The sequence below is a fragment of the Mustela putorius genome, unplaced genomic scaffold, assembly GCF_011764305.1.
Source record: "Mustela putorius furo isolate JIRA1106 unplaced genomic scaffold, ASM1176430v1.1 tig00000281_pilon_pilon_pilon, whole genome shotgun sequence".
Lineage (NCBI taxonomy): Eukaryota > Metazoa > Chordata > Mammalia > Carnivora > Mustelidae > Mustela > Mustela putorius.
Window position 1 is genome coordinate 29610506 of NW_025421343.1, and position 24517 is coordinate 29635022.

At 40.9% G+C, this 24517-nt stretch overlaps 1 protein-coding gene across 1 annotated transcript; it reads right to left on the reverse strand.

Moving 5' to 3' along the window:
• Nucleotides 1–265: 265 nt before the first annotated feature.
• NLRC4 (NLR family CARD domain containing 4) lies at nucleotides 266–24291 on the reverse strand. Its single transcript, XM_013048657.2, is given in 14 exon segments — nucleotides 266–413; nucleotides 415–552; nucleotides 7604–7637; nucleotides 9812–9943; nucleotides 13399–13566; nucleotides 20801–20910; nucleotides 20912–21446; nucleotides 21449–21640; nucleotides 21643–21708; nucleotides 21711–21858; nucleotides 21860–22219; nucleotides 22221–22332; nucleotides 22334–22788; nucleotides 24028–24291. Coding segments are annotated over 14 exon segments (2862 nt in total).
• Nucleotides 24292–24517: the final 226 nt, after the last annotated feature.

Consider the following 24517-nt stretch of genomic DNA (forward strand, 5'->3'; position numbering starts at 1 on the left):
TTTTGCACTGGTTGAGCAAAGATTAAGTCACCAGGCTAAAAGTAATGGGTTACCCAGAGCATTCATGGGCTCATGATGGCCTTTATTTACTTATTTGGCAGACAGAGACACAGCGAGAGAGAGGGAATACAAGCAAGGGAAGTGGGAGAGGGAGGAGTAGGCTTCCCGCTGAGCAGGGAGACTGATGTGGGGCTTGATCTCAGGACCCTGGGATCATGACCTGAGCCAAAAGCAGATGCTTAACGAATGGGCCACCCAGGTTCCCCTAAGTTACTAGTTTAAAAACACCTTTAGTAACACTAATATTGTCACCATCAAACTGCCACACAACATGCTTAGCTTTTTGCACAAAAGTTAACTTTGATAACACATGGCTAAGTTTCCTGATTAATGCAAAAATCCTGTAGTACTGAGGTTAAAAAAAAAAAAAACACTAATTGCTTAAGATTCTGAAATACATTCTTGAAGGCAAGCGATCTATCACTGCTCATATAATTTCTTGCCAAATTCAACTGCTGAAAGTTTTTCAAATGTTTCTTTTCAAAAATGCACCTGGATGAAAAAGTAAAAGTAAGTATGTTAGTTGGAAGTGAAACAAAATTTTTTTTTTTAAGAGAAATGGCTATGTTTGGACTGTGTTTTGCTTAAAGAAATCCTAGAATGCTCTCTAGGTAGGGCAATGATTGTGAGTCTGCTCCATTATATTTACAAGTTATATTTTTCCTAAAGTGTAAGAAAACCTGATAGTAATTGGTACCAGTATAGCAGACCAATATAAACCAATTACATATTTTTTCACTTTTCCTGATTCCTCCAGGAAATGGAAGATGACTTTAAAATTGAGGTGTAAGAGATGCTGTTAAATATTTGTCACAGTTTTTCAAAACTGGACTGAGATTTCATCAACCTTAGATCATTTCCTCTTCTTGAGAACCAAATACTAACTATTGTTTCTTGGGTATGGCATATTCCTAACTGTAAACTTGAGTAAGTGAGCCTCTTTCAGACCTGGGTTTTGGGGGTTGTCTTTTTTTAATGCTCCCTAATGGAACTTCTCCATTCATTTCAGAATAGGGCACTCCTGCAAAGGGAAGATGGATATCCTAGGCATGAAGTCCAAGACAATAGCCTAAGGAATGGAGAGGTCCAAAAAGTAGGTTTCTCGGTGTGAAAGCTTGCACAGAACATCACCCACCTGCTTGGACGGCTCACTTCTGGACTGTTAGAGGGAAATAACTGGACTGAAGAGGGAAATAAAGTCCTGTCTTCTGTAAGTCATGGTGTGGGAGGGTCTCCTGTTATACCAGCTTGAGCTTGTGCCTAACCTAATCATACCTGAGGCTTCTTTCCTCTCTTCCTCCTTCCCATAAGAAGCCCATCTTTATTGGTTGGAAGCATTTTTTGCCCTGCTCTCTCGGACTCACCTTTATAGCCTTTCAGCCTCTGCCTCTTTTCCATGTGCTTCCTAGCATGGAATGCACTCAGCCACATCTCTTGTCTCTATGTAAGGCTCCTTCCCTAAAGGGCAGCTTTTCTCCTCCGTTAGCAGCAGGTTTTGCCACCTCAAAGGAATTTAACAAAGAACTTAAAGCTGGAATGTTTTTTTAAGTGCTGTATTATTTTACACTCCAACCACCAGGATATAAGGGTTCTAATTTGTCCAAGCCCTTGTTAACACTTGTTATTATCTGTCCTTTTTATTATAAACATTCCTAGTGGTTCGGAAGAGGGATTTCATCATGGCTTTGATTTGCATTTCCCTGATGCCTAATGATTTTGAGCATCCTTTCTGGCTTATTGACAGTATACACACACACACACACACACACACACATTTGCAGGGGATTTTTTTAAATTTAAATTCAATTAACATATATTATTCATTTCAGAGGTAGAGTTCAGTGATTCATCAGTCTTATATAACACCCAGTGCTCACTATACTGCATGCCCCCCCTTAATGTCCATCCCCCAGTTACCACATTTCCCCTGCCAGCAACCCTCACTTTGTTTCCTATGATTAAGAATCTTTTATGGTTTATATATATTCTTTGGAGAAATGTCTGTTCAGAACCTTTGCCTACTTAAAAAACTGAATTATTTATCTTTATATCAGTGAGTTGTAAGACTTCTTTATCTAGACAGTAGTCTTTTGTCAGATACATAACTTGCCATCATGTAAAACTCTTCTGCCATTCTCTGGGCTCTTTTTTCACTTTCTTGACGATGCCCTTTAAAGCACAACAGTTTATAATCTTGATAAAGTCCAACTTATTTCTTATTTGTGTTTGCTTGTCATATCTAAGATTTTGCCTAACCTGAAGTCATGAAGATTTACTCCTAGATTTTCTTCAAAATTTTTCATTTAAGCTCCTACATTTATATCTTTGATACATTTATTTGAATTTTTTTTTTTTTTAGAGAGAGATAGCACAAAGAAGGGGAGACAGAGAGAGGGGGAAAGAAGCAGACTCCCCACTGAGTAGGGAGCAATCCCAGGACCCTGAGATCATGATCTGAGCCAAAGCCAGACACATAACTGACTGAGCCACCTGGGTTCCCCGATTTTCTCCTAATTCTTTTTTTTTTTTTAAGATTTTATTTATTTATCAGAGAGAGAGAGAGAGAGCACAGGCAGACAGAATGGCAGGCAGAGGCAGAGAGGCAGAGGGAGAAGCAGGCTCCCTGCCAAGCAAGGAGCTCAATGTGGGACTCGATCCCAGGGCACTGGGATCATGATCTGAACCGAAGGCAGCTGCTTAACCAACTGAGCCACCCAGGCGTCCCGATTTTCTCCTAATTCTTAAATCAGTTTGGGAAATTATATTTTTCTGAAAAACATGTTTTCTTTGTTTCAATTTTTTTGGTATCACAGTTGATGGATTTCCATATCTTTTAAACTTCTGATTAATCTAGAATATGACTCCTTTTTTGCCTTTGACCTTTGTAAAAAGATGTATTTGTTAACTTTAGGGAGAGAGTGGGTGGGAGGGGGCAGGGAAGAGAGAGTCTCAGACTCCGTGCTGAGCTTAGAGCCTGATGCAGGGCTCCATCCCTAAGATCTCTAAGGACTTTAAGATTGTTATCTGAACCAAAACCAGGAGTCCCATGCTTAACCCAGTTGGACGACTCAGGCACCCTTGCCTCTGATGTTTTAAACAAACTCTCTTTTTTTTAGAACAGTTTTAGATTTATGGGGAAATTGCAAACATAGTACACAGAGTTGCCGTACACTCCACCCCTAGCTTCTGCTATTATTAACATCTTATATTTGCATGGCATATTCACTGCAATTAATAAACCAGTACTGATACTTACAGGTATCAGTACCTGATTAAGTCTGTAGTGTATTGAGATTTCTTTTTACCAGTGTCCTTTTTCTGTTCCAGGATTCCATCCAAGATACCACATTACATTTAATCATCATGTATCCTTACATTCCTCATAGAACCTCTTGTCTTGTGACAATTTCTCAGATTTTTCTGGTTTTCGATTACCTGGACAGTTTTGAGGAGTATTGGTCAGGTATTTTGTAGGACTTGTCTGATGTTTTTCTGATTAGATTGGGGTTTTGCAATTGGGAGAGGAAGATCACGGAAGTGTAAAGGATCATTTTCCTTATATGTCCAGGATACAAACTATCAACACAGTCTGTCAATGCTAATGTTGACCTTGATCACCTGGCTAAGGTGGTGTTCCATTTATCCTCTGTGAAATGTCTATACCAGCACTGAGGAAGTCACTATGGGCAGTCTCCACTTAGGTAGTTGGAGTTAGGCTCCACTTTCTTGTGGGCAAAGTTATATACATAATTATTTGCAGTTTTGTATAGGAGATTTATCTCCCCCACTATTTGTTCATTTATTCAATAACTTATATCAGTATGGATTCATGGATATTTATTTTATGCTTTGGGATATAATCCAATGCTACTTTATTTTATTGTTCCAGTTGCGCAGCTTTACTGTGAGCTCTTTCAGTTGGTTTCTGTATCACTTTGACTTTCTCCTATTACTGTGGGTGTCTTTTGTTTGATTCTTTGTTTTGAGCCCTTCCTTACTTTTGTGGCATTGTATGATGCTCTAAGCTTATACACTTCCTGCCCTAGTCCTAGAATTAGCCATTTTGTCAAGGGCCCTGGTTCCCTTTTATTTTTAAGATTTTATTTATTTGTCAGAGAGAGAGTATAAGCAGGGGGAGGGGCAGAGGGAGAAGCAGGCTCCCCGCTGAGCAAGGAGCCCAATGTGGGACTCGATCCCAGGACCTGGGGATCATGACCTGAGCCGAAGCCAGATGTTTAACTGACTGAGCCACCCAGTTGTCCCCCCTGGTTCCCTTTATTAAAGAATGGTATTAGAATCCAAAATCTGGGTACAGTGAGTGCTTCTTGCTTCTGAGGTGTCATTGCTTCTAAGTCCTCTCAGCTGACAGAGCAAAGAATATGTGTATGTACACATGTAAGAAAAACTCCATTCATGCTAGCTCCCATTCCTCCCCTGTGTCTCCTTTAACTATGCATACAGAACACTCAGACACTTCTGGTCATCAAGCATATGAAAGCTTTTCCCCACATCATGCAATTCCGTGACACTAGGTGTATGTCCTACAAGTTAACTCAATTCTAGCAATATCAGCCTAGAAATTGTGTCCAGTTTCATAGGCCAAGGGCTCAGTTCCATTAGACTGCTTCCTCCCCCCACTTCAGATGCCCATCACAAGTGGTAGTCCCTGGGTTATCCACAACTTCTGTCTAATTAAGCTACAAATTGGAGGTTCCCATGTTCCCTCCTCAGGTTTGATTAATTTGCTAGAGCAGCTACAGAACTCCAGGAATCACATTTGCCAGTTTATTGAAGAATACAGATGAACAACCAGATGCAGAGCTAACCCAAGGCAAGGTCTGGGAGGATCCCACACATAGGAGCTTCTGTCCCCATGGAGTGTGGGGTGCGCCACCCTCCCGGCATGGATTTGTCTGCCAACCTGGAAGTTCCCTTAACCCTGTGCTGTTGGGGTTTTCAAAGGTTTCCTCATGTAGGCATGATCAACTGTTAACTCATTTTCTAGCCCCTCTCTGTTCTTTGGAGGATGAGGGGTGAGAATGAAAATTCCCAGCTTCTAATTATGGCTTGGTCTCTCTGTGACCAGCCTCCATCCAGGAGCCACGAGGAGCCCACCCAGAGTCACCGCATTGGAACAAAAGATGCTCCTAGTGCTCTTATCACCTAGGAACTTACAGAGGTTTCAGGCATTGTGTCAGGAACTGGGGTAAGAAACCAATATTTTTTTTCTATTATCTCACGGTGTATATGTATATGTGACCATAGATATCAAGTAAACATGAAATGAGTCCATACTGATGTCTCCAAATCTAATTTATACCACATGGATTTTCCAACCTCCTCCTCTTGCTATAAATTCCTACTCCAGCAATGAAAAACCCAGCTTCCACCATCTGCCATCCTTTTACTTAATTATTCCAGTGTAAATGTATATAGCAGTATCAAAATTGTTAACTGAATATAACTTTATCAGTTAGAGTATAGCACTTATGTACAGTTTATTTTGCCTTTAGTTTGACAGATCATTCATTGCCAAAGTTATTTAGGGCAGCATTTCTCCCCCTTATCCCTAGCGAGCTAGTTTCACAATTTTTAGTATAGTTAGAATGTTCTGCATTCTTCATTCCATCTTCGGGCTTCCCAGACCTCCTGAATGATTTTTTTTTAAGATTTTATTTATTTATTTGACAGAGAGAGCACAATCAGGGGGAGCTGCAGGCAGAGGGAGAGGGAGAAGAAGGCTCCCCCAGAGCTCCTGATCCCGGGACTGTGGGATCATGATGTGAACCGAAGGCAGATGCTTAACCAGCTGAGCCACCCAGATACCCCTAATGATTTTTTAAGTTGCTTTTTTGTTTTGTTTTGTTTTAGTAATCTCTACACCCAATTGTGGGCCATAAACTCATGGCCCTGGGATCAAGAGTCGCATGCTCTTCTGACTGAGCCACCCAGGCACCCGCTAAATGATTGCTTACTTTGCATACATTAAGACTCACTCTTTGCACTACAGAGTTCTGTGGGGTTCAACAAATGAATAGTGTCATGTATGCACATTTACAGTATCATGCAGGATATTTGAACTGTCCTAAGAGAATGCTCAGCGCTGTACCTGTTCAACCCTTTCTCCCCTCCTCCTGAGCTCCAGACAACCATGGAACTTTTTTAAAATTGAAGTATAACTGATATATTATATTATATTAGTTTCAGGTGTAGAACATAATGATTTCAGAACTATATACATTGCACAATGTTCCTCATGACGAGAGTAGTTATTCTTTGTCACCTATAACTGAATATATTCCCTGCGCTGTACTTTTCACCCCCGTGACTTATTTATTTTATAACTGGAAGTTTGTTCCTCTAATTCCCTAAATCCCCTTCACCTATTTCACCTATCTTCCCACTTACTCCCCTCTCGTAATTACCACTAGTTCTCTGTATTTATGACTGTGTTTCTAATTTTGTTGTTGTTTGTTTGTTCATTTGTTTTATTTTTCAGATTTTAGATCACACAGTAGTTTTGTTTCTCAGACTTATTTCAGTTAGCATAATACCTTCTAGGTCTGTCCCTATTGCAAATGGCAATATTTTGCTTTTTTATAGCTGAGTAATAGTCCACCATGTATATATACCATCTTCATTCATTCATCCATCAGTAGACACTTGGGTTGCTTCCATATCTTGGCTATTGTAAAAAAAAAAAAAATCCTTCAATAGACCAAGAGGTGCATATATCTGTCCAAATTAGTGTTTTTCTTTTCTTTGGGTAAATGCCCACAGTCACTGAACTTTTTACTGTCTCAACAGTTTTGCCTTTTCAGAAATGTCATGTAATTGGATTCATACCTTTTGTGGCCTTTTCAGACTTGCTTCTTTCACTTAGCAATATGTATTTTAGTTTCTTCTATGGCTTTTCATGGCTTCATAGCTTGTATCTTCTTACCACTGAATAATATACAATTTATGGCTATACCACAGTTTGTTTATCCATTCACCTATTGAAGGACATCTCCATTGCTTCCAGGTTTTAGTGATAATGAATAAAGCTACTACAAACATTCATGTGCCTGTCTCCATTTTGACTAATGAAATTATTTATGTCACTCTATCTTTTCTTGAGCAATCTTGCTTGACTTTTTTTTTTTTAAAGGAAACTCTGCATGGGACTTCAACTCACTACACCAGGGTCGAAAGTCACATGTTCTACAGACTGAGCCAACCAAGTGTTTCAGTCTTGCTTGACTTTTATTTATTCTGTTACTCTTTCTAAAAAATCAACTTCAAGCTTTATTACTCTTTTTTAGTGTATTTTTATTTTCTGTGTCATTGACTTATTTTCTGATGTTTACTACCCTGGGGTTTACTCTGATGTTCTTCTGGCTTCCTAAATTGGAAACATTAATCTTCAGTCTTCTGAAGGCTATGAGAATTTTATTCAAGCCCTACTTTTACTACATGCCACAAGTTTTGGTACATAGCATTTTCTTACCATCCAGTTCTAAGTATTTTTGTTGAAATTTGTCACTGTGAATTTGTAGCATACCTATCTGCCAAATTAGGTGATGTTCCCCAGTATCCTGAGTATAGGCACAGAAAAAGTGGAAGTTTAAGGACAACCTAGGCTTAGAATTTTGCCGGGAAAGTACATCCCAACCACTGTATCTAATTTCACACCTCACAGCCACATCTCATTTTCTCCCTGCATCTCATCAGGTCGTCTTTCTTCAATTAGAGAATCTGTCTCTCATTACACTTTCTTCATTCCCCTGTGGTGTCTATCACATATGTCCACCATTAAATGTTAATGCCTGTGTGCAGTGTGTAAACCTGGCGATTCACAGACCTGTATCCCTGGGGCTAATAATACATTATATGTTAATAAAAAAATTAAAAATATAAAAATAAAATCACAAACCACTCCCCCCCCCAAAATGTTAATGCCTAAATTGGCTTGTGGTACTGCGGGTATGAGAGTGTCACAGGGGACTATAAGAGATGGAGATGGATGGCGACTGACCAGCTGCTGCAGCCTAAACAGGCAGAAACATTTCAACATCTCTTTGAGAGTTTGGAAGTGCCAATGTTACCTTTAACTAATCTGATGCTCAGAACTATCACAATTATCCTTCACAATTACCCATAAGTACTCAGTAGATTTGCTATATCCACAATTATACGGAAGCCTTCTTGTATAGTGACAAGTGACTCTTCTCCCCATCCAAATCACTTGGAGAAGGGGAAAGGAACCGCTGCAGAAGGCAAGGAGACCCAAATCCAGAGACACCCAGGAGCAGAGAGTCAGAGCCAGAAGTGACCATGGAAACAAGTCTTGGATCTAGGCTGACATCCTGGTGGCAGGTGGATTAGGGTACTGTTTTTTCTTTTTTCTTTTTTTTTTTTTAAAGATTTTATTTATTTATTTGAGAGAGAGACAGGGAGAGAGAGCATGAGTGAGGAGAAGGGCAGAGAGAGAAGCAGACTCCCCGTGGAGCTGGGAGCCCGATGCCGGACTCGATCCTGCGACTCCGAGATCATGACCTGAGCCGAAGGCAGTTGTCCAACCAACTGAGCCACCCAGGCATCCCAGGCGTACTGTTTTTCTAAGCTGCAGAGTGTACCCTCCTTTAGAGGAACATGAAATAAATTTAATGGGTTGCAATCAGCATCTGTTTTAAGTGAAATAGGACAGAACGAATAGAAAATAACAGATTGTGTCCTACAGAACATAAGATAATTACTTTCTATGAAATTTTTCAATGTGGATGTATGTACTAATATTAGATCATGAGATAAAATGTATTTTTAATGGAAGGTCATAGTAAAAAAAAAAGCTTAAAACGCTCTAGACAAGAGGCTAAGTTACATATGGGGGTATGGAGGAGAGGGCATAGGAGGAGATATTTAAGTTAGGTCTCAAAGGGATCGTAAGAGAAGTTAAAGGACATTCTAAAGGAAGTGCACGTACAAAGGGAACAGCAAGAAGTTCATGATGGTGGAACCTCATTTAGGGAGGGAGGCATGGCAGAGATGAAGGTGAAGGGGTGCCTGGGTGGCTCAGTGGGTTAAAACCTCTGCCTTCGGCTCAGGTCATGATCTCAGGGTCCTGGGATCGAGCCCTGCATCAGGCTCTCTGCTCAACAGGGAGCCCGCTTCCTCCTCTCTCTGCCTGCCTCTCTGCCTACTTGTGATCTCTTGTTTGTCAAATAAATAAATAAAATCTTTTTTTAAAAAAGATAAAGGTGGAGAGGAAGGTAAGCTGAGGTTTTGTTGTGAAGAGTCTTAAACACAAAGTGAGAGGTTTTACTTTTATAAATTTTACTTATTTTGCAAGATGAGAAAGGTTCTCTTCAAAAGGAAGATAAACCTAGTATTTGGTTCCCTTTGAAACCCACAGAAGAAAATAACAGTACTATTCATTGAGCATTTACAGTAGGTCAATGTTGAACTTCTTTCTATGCATTAGTTTAATTACCGATTAGCACAGTAACTACTTATATGGTTCATATTATAGTGACTCTCCTTTGACAGACGGGCAGACTGAGGCTTAGAGACCTTTTAAGTTGCTCAGGTCGTCTACCTATCAAGTGGAAAGGGTGGGCAGGTCTGACCCCAAAACCAGTGCACTGGACCACTTTATAAAGATGGAGCCTCTAAACAGCTGTCTCATCAGCTGATAGAGACCAAAGACGGAGAATGTTTGGCTTTCCCTCTTCAGCTTATGCCTCAAGCACAAGCAGACTGCTTTTTATACCTGTGCGAAGTGGAGGAAACAGCTGGAGGGGAGCAGTGCCAGCATTTACTCCCACTCCCCACTTCAACAACTCCTCCTCTTCTGTCTCCAACACTCTCCCTGCTTTAGTACAACAACCTTCTGGGTCTGCTGCTTTATAAAAGAGGAATAATGTTATCTTTTATTAAGGATGTCATGATTATTCCATAAACTCTTCTTAAAAACACTTTGAGGGGGCGCCTGGGTGGCTCAGTGGGTTAAGCCTCTGCCTTTGGCTCAGGTCTTGATCCTGGGGTCCTGGGATGGAGCCCCACGGGGCTCTCTGCTCAATAGGGAGCCTGCTTCCTCCTCTCTCTCTCTCTCTCTGCCTGCCTCTCTGCCTACTTGTGATCTCTGTCTATCAAATAAATAAATAAAATCTTTTAAAATAAATAAAAATAAAAAAATAAAAACACTTTGAGAATAAAGTAGTTACTCCTATTGGATTGTTCATTTTGTAATATCATTTTTACTTGCATTTGAAGGTACATTGTTGCAGCTAAATTTCCAAGAGTCCCCTGCCTTCTGTGACACTTATTCTTCTCATTTCCATGTACAGACTATCAGGCACTAGGCAACTCAAGTCAAAGGGCAACTTACTGGCTAGCTCAGTTCTTACTTCCTTAGATATCCCATCTCCTCTCTGCTCTCACTGGCCAGAAGTGGGCAAATCAGGCTGATACCTACTTAAAGATTTGAAAGATGCTAAAAGGCTTCTGCCTAAAAAATATCTCCCCAACATCTGTTCTAATTCTTTTTGTTTTTAAGATTTTATTTATCTGACAGAGAGAGAGCACAAATAGGGAAAACAGCAGGCAGAAGGAGAGGGAGAAGAGGCTCCCCGCTGAGCTGGGAGACTGACACGGAGCTCGAACTCAGGACCCTGGGATCATGACCTGAGCGGAAGGCAGCCGCTTAAAGACTGAGCCACCCAGGTGCCCCTGATTCTAATTCTACGCACTCTCCAGTGGCCCTCTTGAAAAGACACACCCTTTTCAATTCGTTTAAGGTATGAAGTTACCTGACAGGGATTATTTATTAGCTAACTAATTAGTCTGTCACAGAAGCCACCTGCTTCCAATATCACCAAGAACAGAGAAGGGAGAATGACACCTAGGATTATATGATTTGATGGGTTAAGGGAGTAGGTAAAGGAGATGGAGGTAGAATTAGGAAATAAAGGAAGAAAAGATCCAGAACTGAAAGCACTGTTAGGGAAGCACTATTAGGCTCAGCAGCGTAAGCACTTAGAGACATGTGCATCCCTAAGAGAAAAGGTTTTAAAAAGAGAAGTTGGTGGGGAGTTAGTTTTTAACAGGTACAGAGTTTCAGTCAAGGAAGATGAAAAAGTTCTGGAGATGGATGGTGATGGTGGTTGCTCAAGAAGGTGAATGTACTTAATACCACAGAACTGTGCTCTTAAAATCAGCTAAAATTTTAAGTTTCATGGTATGTATACTACAAATATATTCTAGACAATCTGTGAGGGAAATGAAGTCAAGGCTGTTAGAGAGTATGTTAGTCACCCTTCAAGATGGCGCCAATGATGCTTGCCTTCTACTATATACTTCCCTGTATTGTACCACTCCCTACAGTGGATAGAGCTGACTTGGGTAACCAATAGATGAAGCAGAAATGAACCTCCAAGGCTGTCTAAAACCTCCAAGGTTCTAAAAGACATTGTAGCCTCCAACTGGTTCTCTCTTAGATCTCTTGCTCTGAGGGAAGCAAGCTGCCATATTGTGAGGACACTCAAACAGCCTACGGGGAGGTCCAGGGATGAAAACCTGAGGCCTTCAACCGACAGCCAGCATTAAACCATCAACCCATTGAGGAGCTGCCTTGAAAGCAGATCCTCCAGCAGTCCCATTTACCATCTGGACTGCAACCTCATGCCAGAGCCTAAGCCAGAACCCCTTAGCTCCCACGTTCCTCACCCACAGAAATTGTGAGATAATATTGATATCTGTTGTAAGCCACGATTTGGGGGGTGATTAATCTGTTCTATAGAAATCTATGACTAATACAGATAGCATGAAGACACCCCCCCCCATCAGCTGCCTGAGTCGGGTAGAATCTTCTGTCATTTACAGATCTGTTTGTTCCAGGATAATTTCACAGTTGCTTAAAGATATTCGTGATCCCATGGGGTGCCTGGGTGGCTCAGTGGATTAAGCCTCTGCCTTCAGCTCAGGTCCTGATCTCAGGGTCCTGGGATCGAGCCCCGCATCAGGCTCTCTGCTCAGCGGGGAGCCTGCTTCCCTTCCTCTCTCTCTCTCTGCCTGCCTCTCTGACTATTGTGATCTCTATCTGTCAAATAAATAAATAAAATCTTCTAAAAAAAAAGATATTCGTGATCCCATTTAGATACAGTTGCACTTATCTTTACATGTTTTGAATACCCAACAGGCATTCCTTAAAAATATTTCCCAAAATTGGAAAGGCATTGTTGAATTTCAGATCGTTAAGGCTAGCAAGAGCAATTCCTAACATAATATACCTTGTCAGATAATGGGAATGTTTTTCCTTTAATATGATAGATGCAATGCTTAAAAACCTGAAGGCAGGACAGTATTTTCTTTTCTTTCATTTATTTATTTAAATTTAATTAATTAACATATAATATATTATTGGTTTCATGTGTATAGGTCTAGTTTCATCAGTCTTATACAATACCCAGTGCTCAGTACAACACATACCCTCCCCAATGTCCATCACCCAGTTACCCCTCCAGCACCCCCCTCCACCCCCCCTCAGTTTGTTTCCTACGATCTTACTCTTTGTCTCTCTAGCTTAATCTTGTTTCATTTTTTCCTCTCTTCCCCTATGATTCTCTGCCTTGTTTCTGAAATTCTACGTATTGATGAGATCATTTTTTTAAAAAGATTTTGTTTATTTATTGACAGCACAAGACGGGGAGCAGCAGGCAGGTAGGCAGAGGGAGAGGGAGAAGAAGGCTCCCTGCAGGGAACCCAATGTGGAGCTCGATTCCAGGACCCTCAGATCATGACCCAAGCTGAAAGCAGATGCTTAAAGACTGAGCTACCTCTAGTTCCATCCATGTCATTGCAAATGGGAAGATTTCATTTTTTTTGGTGGCTCCATTATATATATACATATATATACATTATATATATACATATATATACATTATATATATACATATATATATATATACACATACACACATATGATGATTTCTTTTTTTTTGGTGGCTCCATTATACACACACACACATATACACACATACCATACCTTCTTTATCCATTCATATGTCAGTGGACATTGTGAACATTACTGCTATAAACATTGGGGTAGCAGGTGCCCCTTTGGATCACTACATTTGTATCTTTGGGGTAAATACCCAGTAGTGCAATTGCTGAGTCATAGGATAGCTCCTATTTTCAACTTTTGAGGAACTTCTATACTCTTCCAGAGTGGCTGCACCAGCTTGCATTCCCACCGACAGTGTAGGAGGGTTTCCTTTTCTCTGCATCCTCACCAACATCTGTTGTGTCCTCACATGCTCTCTTACACTGTTCTCATTCAGTTAATGCAGGCAACGGTACCTAGGGTTTTCACAGCATTTGGTGACAGGCAGCAGGAAACTAATTGGATTTCTTCAAGGTCACAGGTTTCAGTTGACAGAAACTTTACTATGTAATCCATTCCTTTCCCAATGTCAGACAAATGCATCGGATGAAGTAAACTCATCTTCTTCAGGTTTGTCAGCAAAAAGTTGGAAAGGAAATACATTAGGGCATCAGGTTAATTTGATTTACCCATTGATTAATGGACTGAAAAGAAAGCAAAGAACCATTGCGCAGAGATCTTGCATGTTCTTTCTGTAGAGACCTTGAGTTATAAAAAGCAAGAGAGTTGTTCTTCTTTCAACTCACTCTCCCATCTCCTGGATCATACAAAGGTCACCTATGTGAAGGTCATTCTCTCAGCAGCATGAGAAAAACCATAGTAAGGTCAGAGATGGGTGTCTTCTTTATCTAAAAGCATGTTCTCCAAATACAGTGGAATTGGACTAGAAAATAATAACAGAAAAATAACAATCTCCAAACACTGATAAATTTAACAGTAGACTTCTAAATAAGCATGGATTAAGGAAAACTAGACAATATTTTGAAAATTATAGAAATAAAAATAAAATATATCAAAATCTGTAGCTAACACAATGCTTAAAGGAAACTGAATTTATGGCTTAAAATTTTCCAAAAAAGAAATCTGTTGAAACAGATAATTTAACTTGCAAATCCTATCAAACATTCAAAGGAGAAATAACGCCAATTCTACAAAATCACTTCCAGAAAATACAAGTGGAAGGAAAGTTTCCCTTTTATGATGTCATTAAATGACACAAAACCCAGGCCCAGAGGATAAATTAAAAGAAAAGTTCAAAAATAATAAAAAATAAAAAAGAAAACTTCAGAACAATATATCACTCATGAACATAGAAGCAAAAATCCTCAACAAGATATTACTAAGGTTTCCAGCCATATATAAAAAGAATGTTATACTACCACCAAGTGGGCTTCTTACAGGGAATGCAGAGCTATTTCAGTATCTGCTGATCAATCCATATAATTCACTGTATTAACAGTCTAAAGAAGAAAAATTGCATGATCGGATATATTGAGGAAGAAAAAACATTTTACATCATCTGACATCCATCCATAATAAGAATTCTCAGCAACCTAGGAAGAGAAGGGAACTTCCTCAACCTGATAAAAGTCATCTACAAAAATACTACAGTTGATGGGGCGCCTGGGTGGCTCAGTGGGTTAAAGCCGCTGCCTTCAGCTCGGGTCATGATCTCAGGGTCCTGGGATCGAGTCCCACATTGGGCTCTCTGCTCGGCGAGGAGCCTGCTTCCTCCTCTCTTTTTCTGCTTGCCTCTCTGCCTACTTGTGATCTCTCTGTGTCTAATGAATAAATAAATAAATAATCTTTAAAAAAAAATACTACAGTTGACATTATACTTAAGGGTGAACGTCTGAATGCTTTGTTCTTTTTTTTTTTTTAAGATTTTATTTATTCATTTGACAGAGAGAGAGAGATCACAAGTAGGCAGAGAGGCAGGCAGAGAGAGGGGAGGAAGCAGGCTCCCCGCGGAGCAAAGAGCCTGATGCGGGGCTCTAGCCCAAGACCCTGGGATCATGACCTGAGCTGAAGGCAGAGGCTTTAACCCACTGAGCCACCCAGGCGCCCCTGAATGCTTTGTTCTTAATATCAGGAACAAAGGAGGATATTCACTCTCAACCCTCCCATTCAACACTGTCTTGCAAGTCATAATCAGTGCAATAAGGCAAGAAGATAAAATAAATACAAATCAGAAAGGAAGGAATAAACCTGCTATTTTGGAGGATGACATGAAATGAGTATAGCAAATGTGTAGAGTATAAGATCAACAGACAAAAAGCAATTGGATTTCTATGTAGTAACAATAAATGATTGGCAACCAATTTTATAAAATTCGATTTACAATAGCTCCAAAAGAATGAAAAAGTTAGGTATAAATCTGATAAAATATATACAGGATCAACATGATGAAAACTACAAAATGGGGCGCCTGGGTGGCTCAGTGAGTTAAAGCCTCTGCCTTCAGCTCAGGTCATGATCCCAGGGTCCTGGGATTAAGCCCCTCATCAGTTTCTCTGCTCAGCAGGGAGCCTGCTTCCCTTCCTCTCTCTCTGCCTGCCTCTATGCCCACTTGTGATGTCTGTCTGTCAAATAAATAAATAAAATCTTTAAAAAAAAGAAAACTACAAAATGATGATAAATGAAAGAAAATCTAGATGAAAGACAAATCATACTCATAGATTGAAAGATTCAACAAAATAAAGATGTTAGTTCTCCCTAAATTGGTCTATAGATTTAGTGTAATTCCAGCTAAGATCCCAAAGAGTTTGATACTATAAATAATGTGAAAGGCAGAGGAACTAAAATACACAGAACAAATTTGGAAAAAAACAAAGTTGGAGAAACAACACTACTCAGTTTTACGACTTACTCTAAAACTACCAGTTACTAACACTATGTGTTATTAGCAAAGGAGAGAAGGGTATTGGCAAATGATCAATCAATAAGAGTATAGAGTCCAGAAATACACCCACATAATTACAGCCAGATGATTTTGGATGAAAGTACTAAGGCAATTCAAACATGAAAGAATAGTCATTTCAATAAACTAGATATTCATATGCAAGAAAAATGAACCTTGATCTAAACACCATATTTTCCATAAATGTTAACTCTAATGGATCATAAATATAATTATAAAACATAAAAATTTAAGAAGAAAAGATAGGAGAAAATCTTCATGACCTGGGATTAGGCAAAAGTTCTGAGAAATCACACCAAAAGCGTGATTCATACAAGCAACAACGGACTGCAGCTAAATCTAGAATGTTCTATGAAAGATACCATTAAGAGAATGAAAAGACTAGCTACAGATTAGGAGGAAATATTTTCAAATCACTTGTCTGACAGAGGGCCTGTATCCAAAATATATAAAGAACACTCAAAACTCAACACTAAGAAGATAAATTACCCAATTAAAAAGCTGGTGAAAACTTAAACAGACACTTTGTCAGAGAGGTATATAATTGGCAAACCAGCCCGTGATAAGTTTTCAACTTTTAGGAGCTAAGTATGATGAGATAACAGAACACCAGAATTCCAATTGCTCCACACCCTCATCAGAACTTGGTGTTTTCTGCTTTTTTTTTTTTCTTCTTGTAGGGCAATTGTAAAATGACAAAAATAAAAACACAAACGCTATTAAGTGCTCGTGAGAATTCAGAGCAGCAAAACCTCTCGTATATTGCTATTGGAAATGTAAAGGGGTACAAACTGGAAAATAGCTTGGAAGTTTCTTAAAAAGTTAAATAAGCGCTTGTCCCATAGCTTAGCAATCCTACCCCTAGGTATTTACCTAAGTGAACTGGAAGCTTATTTTCAGGGGTGCCTCGATGGCTCTGTGGGTTAAGCGTTTGACTCCTGATTTTGGCTCAGGTTATGATCTTAGGTCATGATCTCAGGGTGAGGCTCCATGCTGGGTGTGAAGCCTGCCTAAGATCCTCTGTCTCCCTCTCCCTTGCTCTTTGCCTCTCCATCCCCGCCCCGCCCCCGCCACCACCTGGGGCATGCACACTCTCTCTCTCTAAAATAGGGAAAACTTATTTTTCACACCCAAACCTGCATACAAACATTTATAGGAGCTTGATTTATAATTATCCAATCTGGGAATAACCTACATGTCTTTCAGCGATGATGAGATAAACTGTGGCACCTCCATGCAGTGCAACACTATTCAGCAAAGAAATGGATGAATGAGGAATATTCTGAAGAAATGCGGAGGGCAAAAATAGAAACCAGCCTTGGGTAGAAGTGACAGGGCACTGGATTTTAAAACTTTTAAAATTTATTTGACACAGTGAGAGAGAGAGAGCACAAGCAGGCAGAATAGCAGAGAAAGGGGGAGGGAGTGGGAGAAGCAGGCTCCTCAATGAGCAGGGAGCCAGACGTGGGGCTTGATCCCGGGACTCTGGGATTGTGACCCGAGCCGAAGGCAGGGCACTGGATTTTAGCTATAAGAAGGAATGAGCACTGGTTACAAACCCAAATGTCAACAAGGGCCAGGGAGATAGTGTCATTCCAAGAAGTAGAACAGGTGGGTGCCATGCCCACACGGAGATGATGTATCTTGTCCACAGAGCATAGGAACATCTCAGGAAGCTCTAGCTGATTGTTACCAAGTGAAGATGTGGGCATGCAGTTGCCAGACCTATAATTATCAAGAGAAATGAGTAACCTGTAGTTTCACACTGCAATCTCCCAGTTGCAAAATGCTGCCAACTCCAGGGAGAAGAATCGTGACCAGGGGATGGGAAAGGGAAGGTGACTTTGTTGTAGACAGTTTTATAATTTGGGTCACGTGAATATGTTACACAAAAAACAAATGTAAAAATTAAAAACAAAATATTGGCAAACATTCAAAAGACAATTCTGTACAACATGTAGGCCAAATTCAGCACGTAGACAACCAGTGTGCAGGATCAGCACAAAGGAACAGCCATCAAGAGGAGGAGGCGAGCTTCCTGACACAGAAGTTAGTCTAATGAAGTCCTGGTGACCATGCAGAATCTTATGGAAGGGATTCCTACATTGAGAAGGTTGCAAAAATTATCTGTACAACAGAGTCTAGATTTTTTTTAAATGATATGAAATTTTCTCTACAGGGTGACAAGTGAGGCAGAGCCTGATGGGAAATCTAGTGAATAAAAAGTTATCTTGGATTACAGTCAAGAAGAGCAAGGCTCCTTCCAGCCGAGAGTTTCATACCACCAGTAGCCCCTGTTCTAGGCAGCAGGGCTGATCTACCTAGGTCAAGCTGGTCTACCCAGGTAAGGCAGATAGACATTCACCTATACTACTATTTTGAATTTTGGGAAAACTTCCCTTTACCCAGGAAGACTGGCCCCACATGTATGTGTCTGACACCCAAAAGTTCTTCATGTTAGACAAAATCTGTTCCCAAAATCTTCTTTCTTTCTTTTTTTTTTAAGATTTCATTTATTTATTTGACACAGAGAGAGAGAGATCACAAGTAGGCAGAGAGGCAGGCAGAGAGAGAGGGGGAAGACGGCTCCCCGCTGAGCAGAGAGCCCGATGTGGGGCTCCAACCCAGGACCCTGAAATCATGACCTGAGCCGAAGGCAGAGGCTTAACCCATTGAGCCACCCAAGTGCCCCTCCAAAATCTTAATTCAAAATGAATAATACGTGGGGTGGGGTGGGGCTGGTTATGTATGTTATGCAGTTTCCTGGACAAGAAGCCAGTAACACAATTAGCTACCAGCTTCCGCAGGTGATTAGTTTACAGGCTATATTTCCTCCCAGTCTTGAAGCGGGCAAGGGTATCATTTGGCAAGGAGGCAGTGGGTGATGGGTAGAAATGGAGATGCTGAGAAGAAGAGGGGAGAGGTCAGTGAAGACAAGCTGAACCTACCACAGCACACGCACACACACACACACACAACCATACAAATTATATTGCCATTCTGTCAAACTATAACTTCAGCTCTTGGAATCGTCCCTGGTGCTTCCCAGTATGACAGCCTTCCCCCCCTTATGGACGGCTCTCTCAGTCCTCCCACCTCCCTTCCAAGTCCTGACATGTGGTTGAAACTATTAGGACATGTTTTTTGTTTTTTGGTTTTTTTTAATTTTTTATTTCTTTTCAGCGTAACAGTATTCATTGTTTTTGCACCACACCCAGTGCTCCATGCAATCCGTGCCCTCTCTAATACCCACCACTTGGTTCCCCCAAACTCCCACACCCCCGCTCCTTCAAAACCCTCAGATTGTTTTTCAGAGTCCATAGTCTCTCATGGTTCACCTCCTCTTCCAATTTCCCTCAACTCCCTTCTCCTCTCCATCTCCCCTTGTCCTCCATGTTATTTGTTATGCTCCACAAATGAGTGAAACCATATGATAATTGACTCTCTCTGCTTGACTTATTTCACTCAGCATAATCTCTTCCAGTCCTGTCCATGTTGCTACAAAAGTTGGGTATTCATCCTTTCTGATAGAGGCATAATATTCCATAGTGTATATGGACCACATATTCCTTATACATTCATCTGTTGAAGGGCATTTTGGCTCTTTCCACAGTTTGGCAACTGTGGCCGTTGCTGCTATAAACACTGGGGTACAGATGGCCCTTCTTTTCACTACATCTGTATCTTTGGGGTAAATACCCAGTAGTGCAATTGCAGGGTCATAGGGAAGCTCTATTTTTAATTTCTTAAGGAATCTCCACACTGTTTTCCAAAGTGGCTGCACCAACTTGCATTCCCACCAACAGTGTAAGAGAGTTCCCCTTTCTCCACATCCTCTCCAGCACATGTTGTTTCCTGTCTTGCTAATTTTGGCCATTCTAACTGTTATAAGGTGGTATCTCAATGTAGTTTTAATTTGAATCTCCCTGATGACTAGTGATGATGAACGTTTTTTCATGTGTCTGATAGCCATTTGTATGTCTTCATTGGAGAAGTGTCTGTTCATATCTTCTGCCCATTTTTTGATATGATTGTCTGTTTTGTGTGTTGAGTTTGAGGGGTTCTTTATAGATCCTGGATATCAACCTTTTGTCTGTACTGTCATTTGCAAATATCTTCTCCCATTCTGTGGGTTGCCTCTTCGTTTTGTTGACTGTTTCCTTTGCTGTGCAGAAGCTTTTGATCTTGATAAAGTCCCAAAAGTTCATCTTCGCTTTTGTTTCCTTTGCCTTTGGAGACATATCTTGAAAGAAGTTGCTGTGGCTGATATCAAAGAGGTTACTGCCTATGTTCTCTTCTAGGACTCTGATGGATTCCTATCTCATATTGAGGTCTTATCCATTTTGAGTTTATCTTTGTGTATGGTGTAAGAGAATGGTCAAGTTTCATTCTTCTACATATAGCCGTCCAGTTTTCCCAGCACCATTTATTGAAGAGACTGTCTTTTTTCCACTGTATATTTTTTCCTGTTTTGTTGAAGATTATTTGCCCATAGAGTTGAGGGCCCATATCTGGGCTCTCTACTCTGTTCCACTGGTCTAAGTGTCTGTTTTTATGCCAGTACCATGCTGTCTTGGTGATCACAGCTTTGTAGTAAAGCTTGAAATCAGGTAACTTGAAATCAGGTAAAACTGTGATGCCCACCATTTTATTTTTGTTTTTCAACATTTCCTTAGCGATTCGGGGTCTTTTCTGATTCCATACAAATTTTAGGATTATTTGCTCCAGCTCTTTGAAAAATTCCGGTGGAATTTTGATCGGAATGGCATTAAAAGTATAGATTGCTCTAGGCAGTATAGACATTTTAGGACATTTAAAGCAAAACTATATGATACCTAATATTTCCATGGCACCCCAATGGGCTTGATTATAGCTTAAACTGATGATGTGTACAATACCTGACAGCCATACAGTCTGGAGGTCCTGAATACTCCAGGTTTTCAGGTTTGTCACGTGTGTGATGTGCTGCTCCTCTTCTATGGTGAGGGCACTGGCTTCCACGGTGACAAAAATTATTCTCACGGGTGCCGAGGAGAGAACTAAAGCTTCGAGCCACACCAGCATACCTCTTCATGCACAATCTGAGGCTTGTAGCAGAGCTGAATATCTTTCCCAGGTATCTGATTTTTTGCTTATTCAACTTGCTGAAATCCCAGAGTGTGACCTCCAGAGTCTTAAATTCCTGCTTCCAGTTGCAGAACAAAGACATGGCCATGTTGGGAATGTAGGTTTCTGAGGACTCTTCTCCACGCCTGCTTGTGTCTCCTGTGATCTTGTCCCATGAGACCAGAGCTTCTCCATAGAAGTTAAGTTTAATGAAGTCCAGAGGACTGACCCAATTAAGTAAGTGTTCAAAGAAGTCAAATAAATAATCAGGGATGTTCTCTGACTTGATATATAAGCTTTTACCACAAAAGGAAGCTTCAAATTCTTTAGTCAGGTCTGATTCGTATATATGCTCATAGAATCAATTAATGCCACACTCTGTAAAGGAATTGATGTTTATGGCTTTCAGAGTTTCTTGCATGGTGGTGTTTTTCACATTTGCATAGATTCTTGCCTCCAGAGAGGCTTCTTAGTGTTGGAGAGCACAAGGCCCGAGGAGGTTGCCATCTTGATACACTCCTGCAGTCTTTCAAAACAGTCCCGGTGGCTTCGGTAGCTGATCCAGGTGTACGGGAGCAGGTTGCTATACTTGGATGTAAAGTCTGAAATGAAAACCATTTTCTGCAAGTGACATTTCCCTTGGTCACCTCCTCTGGTTCTTGAGACTTCAGTGAATTGCCGACCCTGCATCCTGCTAGGTCTCCTGGGATGAGTCGGGAAAGAATTTATACTTGGGCTTGAACCATTGAGCTGTGTATTTACAGAGGAGTCCAGTTGTTGGTAGGGTGTCCTCATTCACACTGGACATGTCTTCCGGTTGGAAATCAAATCTGTGGAAAAACATGCCCCCCCCCCAAAGTGAGGTCTCCATAGTACTCCAGACTCTGAGTGAAGTCACCTGCAGCTGCCTCTCTAAGTTTGTGCTGGTTTTTGTATATCAGCAGATCATAGAAGGTAAGGATCAGTGTTGTTTGTGTGTTAGAGTGGAACTTATTTTCCCCCATCTGGATGACACAAATGATGACCACAAAGTGAGGGGTCTTCCTCAGACTCCTCAAGCACCTGGATTTCTGAATTTGGAGCAACAAACCTTCAGCATGCTCCTTTGTCAGCACTTTCCAGATGAGAGTCTGGGCACTGTCCTCCGTCATAACCCACTCAGCAGTCAGGGCACCAAACTGCCTGATGTGCCTCAGGCACTCAGTGGTGGGGGGCGACAACACCCATATTCTGGAGGCTGTGGTTTTCCTTTATGAGGATTTCAGTCTCTGGGCAGTTCTGGGCCCTGAATTCATTGTAGCCGCCAAGGAGAAAAAGAACTCTGCTGTAGTTTCAACAGCATGGCCAGGAAAGTCGGCTTCCTGATTACATCAGGTATATGCACGAGTTGATCCCACATAGTTGCAAAGAGCCCACCTTGGGCCCTGCTCAGCTGGAAGAAGAAGATTAATTTGAACTTGGTCAGAGCCCCACACTTTCCAGAGGCCCAGAGTGTGTCGATTTGCTGTAGCAGAGTGGACTTCCATTTGCCCGACTCCCCTTTGATGATGCAGGGGCTCTGAAGAGTGTCTAGCAGATAATTTGGGGTCAGCTGCTCCACTCGGTAATGGTGATGGTCCTTCTTCCATAGAACACCTTCTGTAAAGGTGCTTTTTGAATTAAAAATAATGTCAATATCTTTACTCAGGGGACAGAAGCTCAAAAAAGATGGGATATGGTATAAATCCTTTAGGTTGTAAGTCAAATCATCTAAGTCTTCTTCTGATATCTGCTGAAAAAGCCCAGTCAGAGAAGAGGTGAGGTTAGAGGACCCAATTCTGTGTCTCCCCAGAACTTAGAGTTCACGAGGATGAAGATGGAGTTATGCAGAGGATTTTCCATTGGTGACCTGATTTTCCTTCCCCAGTATGAGCCAGCACAATGGATTCCAAATATTTACTCTTCCCTTTTTGCCTTCTGTTTCCTCCTTCCCACCACAGGATCTTTGTCTCAGCCAAACGGGAATGGGAGGAGCCTGTGTTAGGGCTAAGGGAAGTGTGTGAGAATAGTAGGGATTTGGCTGAGAGGGATGGTTAAGGGTAACTTTCCCCAGATCAACCCTTAACCCTGATTAAAATCTATCATGAAACAAAATAAAAGCTATTACTTATTGATAATATTACTAAAAATAGTAATTCCTCACTGGACTAAGGAATGTCAAGAACCATGACCGTGTTAACTTCTTGAATGCCTTCATTATCCAGTTTGATTTTGAAATGAGACTGCACTAAATTTTTAATCCCTGACCATGGAGTGACTTAATTGACTTCAATGACAAGTAATCTAGTAGTTTTTGTTGAGAGTATCTGAGTCTTTCCTCTGCGGAACCAAAAACTACCTAATGACATAAAGAGAGAGGGGAGCAAACGTTCTCTCATTGGGAGTATGGGCTTTCTTCATAGTTTATTCTATTTGTAGAACAGATATAAGAAAGCTGATACTTGCTGAAAAGAAGGGCCATCTGTACCCCAATGTTTATATCAGCAATGGCCATGGTCGCCAAACTGTGGAAAGAACCAAGATGCCCTTCAACGGATGAATGGATAAAGTAGATATGGTCCATATATACAATGGAGTATTATGCCTCCATCAGAAAGGATGAATACCCAACTCTTGTATCAACATGGATGGGACTGGAAGACATTATTCTGAGTGGAATAAGTCAAGCAGAGAGAGTCAATTATCATATGGTTTCATATACTTGTGGAGCATAAGGAATAACACAGAGGACATTGGGAGATGGAGAGGAGAAGTGAGTTGGGAGGAATTGAAGGGGGAGACAAACAATGAGAGATTGTGGATTCTTGAAAAAACAGGGTTTTGGAGGGGAGGGGAGTGGAGAGTTGGGTGAGCCTTGTGGTAGGTATTATGGAGGGCACATATAGCATGAAGCACTGGGTGTGGTGCATAAACAATGAATTCGGGAACACGGAAAAGAAATAAAACAAAATAAAATTTAAAAAAAAGAAAGTTGATACTTGCTTTGTCCAATCAAATCCTGAAACTGAGGATAGTTCTACTTTTCAAGGGATCTGAGAAAGAGGTTATAGGATTCGGAGCCCTTCTTCAAAATCAGGGGAATGATCCCTCTCACAGCCTTCTGCTTGACCTTCTTGCAGCAAATGATTTTTATTTCTTCATGATTCAGAACATTCCACACAAATAGCTCATACACAATTTGCTTTATACGAGTCATTCCCATCCTTTGAATGAGGACTCGACTATTCTCCTTTATGAAATTCATTGAGGAAATGGGGGGAAATGTACACATTTATTTATTTATATAAAATGTGCTGGGGCCCCTGGGTGGCTCAGTCATTAAGTGTCTGTTTTTGATTCAGGTCATGGTCCCAGGGTCCTGGGATTGAGTCCCACATCGCATCATCAGCGGAGAGCCTGATTCTCCCTCTCCCCCTCCTCCTGCTTGTGTTCCCCTGTCTCGCTGTCTCTCTCTCTCTGTCAAATAAATA